Raw genomic sequence first — 7,249 nt, 5'->3', positions numbered from 1 at the left:
CCTGGGTGGCTCAGTCGGTTAAGCGTCCGACTTCGGCTCAGGTCATGATCTCACGGTTCGTGGGTTCAAGCCTCGTGTCGGGCTCTGTGCTGACAGCTCAGAGCCTGGAGCCTGCTTCAGATCCTGTGTCTCCCTCTCTCTCTGCCCCTCACCTGCTCATGCTCTGTCTCTCTCTCAAAAATAAACATTAAAATAAAAAATATATTAATACAAAGAAAAGCAAAGAAAAACAAGTGGGAAAAATAAGTCCTGACAGTGAAAAGTCAGCTTGTCTTCAAACGGCCAGCTGACTGTGCCTATCGACTAATGAACACAGGTGGAATGAACACAGGTGGAACCGGTAAGCAAGCCCGGTTGCACGCCGCTGAGAAGTGACTCTGCACACTGGTAGGGTATGTCCCAGCCACAGTCACCCCCATTTGCATTATGTGCCTGTGAGGCCGGAAGGATTGGCCAGAAGGGGCCCGTGGCTGGAGCAGCGGCTCAGCTGTGAGCCTGTGACGTGGGAGTTAGTGCGCGGTCCCCCTGCAGACTCACGGCTGTGCTCTGCGTGGAGAAACCCGGCTGTCCTAGCCCGCGGGCAAGGGCCAGTCCGTGATAGGTGAGGAGGGCCCGCCTGTCTTGCCCGGGGCCGGGCCTGGCCCGAGCCGTGCTCCACTTCCTTACCTCTCAAACAAGCGGCTGAACTGGAGGACGTGGGCGGAAGCCAGCACGCCCAGCATGTCGTCTGTGTGGATCTCCGCCTCACTCAGGTAGAGGTTCTTCAGGGCCGTGGAGAAGGCTGGGGAGGCAGCACCCAGGAGAGAGCGCTGTCAGCCTGGGGCTCTGGACCCCGCGTCCCGTCCCTCCCTTGCAGGTGTCCTCCTGGCTGGATGCCCGAGGGCCCCTAGCTGGGTGGGCAGAGATGCCCTTAGAGGAAATGCATAGATACAGCCCAGAAACCCAGGCTTCTAGCCTCCACAAAAGAGGATGAAGCCAAAGAAAAGGAGCTCCTGCTGAAAGAATGCTTTTCTAAACCCCTCCTGGGGTCTGTGCCTCGTCGGGGTTAGCGCTAACCCAGGCTCCGTGGCCCATGCAGGGAGGTGACTGCCCAATTAGGTACAGAATGCTGTGTGCATGTGGGTGTGCTTTCTGTCTCAGGAAAATCTTGTCCTCAGAGTCTGGGGTCTTCCAAACAGTTAAGGATGCCTGGCAAGAGCCTGGATAATTTCGTATCTAAGAACGAAGCTCCAGGGACCAGGGAGCAGAGGGACTCAGCTAATTCCAAGTGCTCCCTGATCCTAATTAGCACCGTAGTGTGGGCCGGGTGCTCTGAGGACAGCTGGTCTACCCAGTGCATCTGCAGATTGTTTCCCGACCTGCACATTCACAGACCATGACAGCATGTGACAGCATGCATGCTTTGTGAAGACAGAGGTCCGTCTCCAGGTGGCCAGGGTGCGATGGGAGAGGGTGAGCTCCCTGCTGCTGGCAGCCGGCCAGCGACGGGCCTCGGTGGGAAGGGGCACAAAATGCTCCCCGAGGGAGGCGGGCCTGAGCCTCCCTGTCTTTGGGTCTGTCTGGTGAGCCTGCCTCTTCCCCAGGGATGAGCACCTCTCTTCAGCTGCGTTCCCCCGTCTCTGCTCTGCTAGTTTTAATAAGGAACTACTGGACACGGTGTGCCACTTATCTGCTGTTCTGCTGTTTGTTTTTAAAGCTGGGAGAGCCGTTTGCTCAATGGCATTCTTAGCATCAGAAGACAGGGGTTCAAGGGCACTTGGGGGGCTCAGTCGGTTGAGCATCTGACTTTGGCTCAGGTCATGATCTCACGGTTCGTGGGTTCGAGCCTCGCGTCAGGCTCTGTGCTGACAGCTCAGGGATTGAAGCCTGCTTCAGATTCTGTGTCTCCCTCGCTCTCTGACCCTCCCTGGCTCACACTGTCTCTCTCTCGCTCTCAAAAATAAATAAAACATTAAAAAAAAAAAAGAAGAAGAGAGGGGTACATTACCAACTTTAGTGACCACAGGGTCATTGATCTTCAAGGAAATGAACATCTTCTTTACGGGGGCTCTTTTCTTGATCTTCCCAGGCAGCTGAGCTGGTAAAGACAAAGAATAGGGAGGTAGGACCTGAGAGCAGTAAAATGTGCCGGATACAGTGTGAGGTCCCACGGCCTGTTGACAACCTTGATCCTGGCATTTACCACCCAGGTTCTGTTTGTGTTATTTATTTAGAAATAGGTGAAGAAGTATAAGAAGTTGCAAAACTAGCTCGGAGCCTAGCCCAAGCCTCGTGAGCTCAAGGTTGTAGGTAATGAAAAGTGACACGCCGGCCTTGGCTACCTTTCCCCCTAAACTTCCACAGCCACCGACGGTCAAAGCTGGGAAGCCGATGCTCTCACTGCACAGGTTGTTTTGTGCTACCCCCTCCCCTCGCTCTCCCTCCCTGCCTCCTCCCTTTCTCTCTTTAGTCTGTGAGCAGTTTGAGGGAAAGGGGTGGGGCTCTGTCATCTCTGCACCAGAGCCCCCAGCCCAGACCTGGCACGAGATGGGATCACAGGGACCCCCTGGTAAAGAATGAGCGTGGGAAGCAGGCATCCACCCCGTGGCTGTTGAAACTTTGCCCCGCAGATGTCCCAACAGAGGACACTTGCCACCCAAGGCTTCCAGGAGGCAGGGAAGGGGCAGCCTGATTCACTGCCAGCCTCCCCCAAACACTCAGACTTACTCTAAAATGTGAGTTACAACACGCTGCTCTCAGGTCCCCAGTGGCCCCAAGACCACTAGTCTCTGGCTCACTGGACCCTGAACCTGCCTGTCTGTGGCGTGTTCCACAGAGGAGTCGTGGGGCTCCTTCCCTTCCCCATCAGGGACCCACCTGACTCCGCATGTAACATAGCGCCCCACCTCCACCTTCCCCCAAACTGGCTCTACTCTTCCTCCTAGACTCACGACTACCACCACCTGCCATTAGGTCACGTGTCTGCTGATTTTTCACCTATGGGGCAGGCACCCTGGATGGTTTATTCGCCACCTGTCCCTAGGAGCCGACACGGTCTTGCCCACACTGGTCCCCAGCCAATGTGACTGGAATGAGTGGATTCTATCCCCCGATTCCCAAGCCTCGTGAGCTCAAGGTTGTAGGTAATGAAAAGTGACACGAGTCAGGATCCAGAAAAGGCCATCACACCCCGCAACTACAAAGAGAGCCAAGAGAAAGGGAGCATGCAGATCCATTTTGCTCAGGCAAGCAAGGCCCCGCTGGCCTCCCCCCACCGTGCTCTGGCACCTAGCTCTGCTCAGACTCTCGTTTGCCAAATATCTATTGAGCTTGTTCTCTGCGCTGAGTCATTTCCCTCCAGGACTTCAGCACTGCCTCTCGCCTGCATGTTGCGTGCTGTCCATCCCCACTGGGGGACGCGGACTGGGCTGGTGTGGGAGTGTCGGGCACCGGTGGGGCATCCAGAGGTGGCAGAGCGCCTCATCACGGGCCATGCTCCTTATCGAGCTGTATCGTCATCTTGGGTTGGCTTGTCTGGCCCCCAGCCCCCCTGAGCTCCCAGCATCGTGCTGAGGAGTTACGCACACGACCTTTGTTGAAGGAAGAAACGAGTGTCATCGCCTAGGTCAGAGTAGGTGGAAGACCAAACTCCAGCATCCCCCCTGTTTTACATAAAACCTCAACATCGAATAGGAAAGTAATTGTTTGGTCCCGGGCAGATGAGGTTCTTTGAAACCAAGGGGTTTGTTTTCAGTAAAAGAGCACTATGTCTTCTTTGGGGTTCTCCCTAGAGAATAAGCATGTGCCAAAGCACAGAGAATCCTGGGCTCGGGGTGGCACAAAAATGCGCAGCTGGGGCATCTGGGCGGCTCAATCATTGAGGCACACGACTCTTGATTTCCGCTCAGGCCACGATCTCGAGCTTTGGGAGATTGAGCCCCGTGTTGGGCTCCTGCGCCTACCTGCTCTCTCTTTCTCTCAAAATAAGTAAATAGTTTTTAAAAAGGGAGCAGCTGGGACAGCCCTGTGTGGACGGTACATGGGTGCTCGTGGGGGCCGCCCCTGCAGGGAGCCCACCACTCTGGGCAGCATTGCGGTGTTCTCGGGAACCCAGAGCAGGAGTCGGGAGACGCGTCGAACTGCCACTGTGAGGTTCGTCCTGCTTTCCCAGGGGCACAGAGGCCAGCAGCAGTGTCCTCTGGACGTCATGCAGACGTGGCCCTCAGGGCCCGGTGCACGTGTGAGTGCCTGGGGGAGACCCCTGAATGCTGTGACAGTCTGGGTGGGGGGGTCTGTCTCTACTCCTACCCTGGCACCCCCCAGTCCAGCCCAGCCTCTAGAAGGCGGCTGGTCGAAAGCAGGGCCCAGTCTTCCCCATGAGACCATTCTAGACATGCCAGTCACCACAGCATGAACAGTAATTCCATTTTCTCTTTCCAATTTTCTTGCTTCTTTTTTTAAAGTTTATTAATTTACTTAGAGAGAGAACATTAGTGAGGGAGCAACAGAAAGAGAGAAAGAGAGAGAGAGAGAGAGAGAGAGAGAGAGAGAGAGAATCCCAAGCAGGCTCCTCATCATCAGAGCAGAGCTCGACGCGGGGCTCAAACTCACAAACCGTGAGATCATGACCTGAGCGGAAGTCAGACACTTAACTGACTGAGCCCCCAGGTGCCCACATTCTCTTGTTTTCAACTCACGCATGTCTGGATCTCCACGGGCTTTCCCTGGGGGCCTTGTTTGTGCGTGCTCTGACTTGGGCCCAGGGGACACGGAAGGAGGACTCAGTCCCGCCGTCTTCGAGTCTCGAAGACCGTGGGACTGACACTTGGGAAGAGCAAAGAAGACCATGAGGGAGCATGAGGGATGTCACTGGGCCGGGGAACTACGCAGCCTGCTCTCAGCTCCCAGCTCTGTGGGGAAGGGGTGAGTCAGAGGCCTCTCCGGGCTTGGGGTGGGGCAGCTCTGGGGGCTCAGCCAGCCTGTCTGGCTCTAGAATAACAGAACTTTGCCACCACATCCTGGAAATGCAGTCCTGTCCTGACTGGCATGCTGACTGCCTTTGGAGACCTTGAATTTTCCACCTGCAGCGGCGCCAATCTGTATGGCCCAGAGAAGGCAGTGCACCTGGAGAAGAACTTAGGGGGTACAGAAGGGGAGCCTGGGGATTACTAGGGTTGAAAAGAAATGGCCTAAATACTTTGTGGATGACATGAAGCTAAGAGAAGAGAAAGCAAAGGAAATAACATCGACGTATAACACGTAAACCTCTACCCAGCACGTTGGGCCAGATGTTACAACTCTGCCTTCCAGAAAGCTCATCCGGAGACCTCACACCACTGTTTGTGCTTCTCAAAGAAGCAGGTAGAGTCTCCACCTCAGCTGGACAGGACTGGGCTGTTATGAGAAAAATAACTGATGTTCACTGAGTGCGCAACATATGCCAGGCATTGTTCTAGAACGACACAGGCATTACCTTCTTCTCTAGTCTTCAACGGAACATAGTGGGAACTATTTATTATTGCCATTTTGTAGCCGGAGACTGAGGTTAAATCCCGTGATGAGGTCACACCATGGGCCTTGCTCTTATCTGCCAGAGTGACCTTGGTCTCCAAACAGATGACCAAACTCCAAGTTGGGAAGCCTCAAACCAGAGGGTGTTTGGGGCTCAGTGCTGGGCACCGGGGAGAAAATACCTCGCAGAAGATTCTCCAGTTCCTTTGTGGGGTTCTCGGTGCCCTGGGCCAGTGCCATCAGGTAGAGCTTGCTCAAGGTCCCGGACTGGAAAAGCTGGGGCTGATGGAGTTCCCATCTGGAGCCCAGACACTCGAGAATCACGTCTGAGGAGAGAACAGAGTGCTGAGTAAATGCTTCCACGGCGTCCCTACGGAGACATGTGTCAATCCCCCCACCTTCCGTTTAGTCCCAGTCACTGAGAAGATGTGGAGTGGCTTTGCTGGGCCATCCACAAACAAAGCAAAAAGACAGTGTGGGCCTCGGGGCATGAGCTGGTTCCCGGGGACTCAATAAGCAGAGTTATGTGCAACATAGAAAGAGGGAAGTATTTGAGAGCAGCTGATCAACATCTGTAGGACCCCAGAGGGACATGAGCTTTCCTCCTTTTGGGGAATTGGAAAGGCGTCATGGAAGGGACACTGGCTTGAACACTCTTGGGGGCCTCCCCTTGCCTTCCCGTTACAGTGGGCAATGACCATATTTGGGGCCAAATAACTCTCTGTCGGGGTTGGGGGGCTGTCTGGTTCCCTGTAGGTTATTTAACATCCCTGGCTTCCACCTGCTGGGGGCCAGCGGCACCTTCCCCCCCCGAGTTGTGACAACCCAAAATGTCTCCAGACGTCGGCAAATATCCCTTGGGAACTGATCTCGCTACCCAGCCCTCTGTCGAAGTTACTGGGCGTTGGTGCTTAATTCTCACCCACCTGAAAGACGGCAGCAAAGTGCAGCTCAAAGGCCCAGAGCCAGGAGGCAGAGTTGTCATGAGCCTCCCTTAGAACGGACACTTCCAGAAAACCCCGCTCACGGGTGGGGAACAAGATTATAATGTAAAGGAAGCTTTTTGCAAACTGTATGGGGCTTTATGCAAGGGGCTTGGATGGAAGAGGGGATTAAAGAGAGAGACTTTGATGGGGATGCAGATGGAAGATCCGAGGATCCTGGCCAGGCGAGGCATGGGGGGCTGTGGCAGGAGGCCCTCTGCAGGCTGGACTCCTGCTTCACAGAGCTGGCCGAAGAGGGTGTGCTTGGCCATCCCCCTAAAACCCTTACCCTCAGCTCTAAAAATTTTTTTAACGTATTTTATTTATTTTCGGGAGACAGAGAGAGACAGCATGAGCAGGGGAGGGTCAGAGAGAGGGAGACACAGAATCCGAAGCAGGCTCCAGGCTCTGAGCTAGCTGTCAGCACAGAGCCCAATGCGGGGCTTGAACCCACAAACCGTGAGATCATGACCTCAGCCGAAACTGGACGCTTAACTGACTGAGTCACCCAGGTGCCCCCCTTACCCTCAGCTCTCGACAGGACCTTGAGGGTCACGAGCCCCCATCAACTCATTGCTTGGTCTTGCCACTATTTCGACAGCATGAGCTTGGGCACCTGTTTCCTCCTCTGCTATTAACGTTGTTACTCACCAGCTTTATGATATTGTTTTGTGCTGCGGTTCAGAATGTGGGCTCGCCTCTCAAATCTTGGGTCACCCCAGGAAATGGTCTGGTTGTGCCGGGCTAGAAAGAATCCTACCCCGTTTAGGGTGATT

General features: G+C 54.7%; 1 protein-coding gene across 1 annotated transcript in view; it reads right to left on the bottom strand.

Moving 5' to 3' along the window:
• Positions 1–7,249, bottom strand: part of BTBD16 (BTB domain containing 16) — a 42,355-nt gene that overhangs the window by 28,933 nt on the left and 6,173 nt on the right. The window contains exons 4-7 of the mRNA XM_029920529.1: positions 7,125–7,180; positions 5,673–5,816; positions 1,988–2,077; positions 667–781 (exon numbers count right to left, since the gene is read on the bottom strand). Coding sequence (XP_029776389.1) covers positions 667–781; positions 1,988–2,077; positions 5,673–5,816; positions 7,125–7,180 — 405 coding nt within the window. The remainder of the gene's footprint in view (positions 1–666; positions 782–1,987; positions 2,078–5,672; positions 5,817–7,124; positions 7,181–7,249) is intronic.

This window comes from Suricata suricatta, chromosome 2 (assembly GCF_006229205.1).
Source record: "Suricata suricatta isolate VVHF042 chromosome 2, meerkat_22Aug2017_6uvM2_HiC, whole genome shotgun sequence".
In the NCBI taxonomy this organism is placed as follows: Eukaryota; Metazoa; Chordata; class Mammalia; order Carnivora; family Herpestidae; genus Suricata; species Suricata suricatta.
This window is presented reverse-complemented; position numbering and strand designations above follow the sequence as displayed.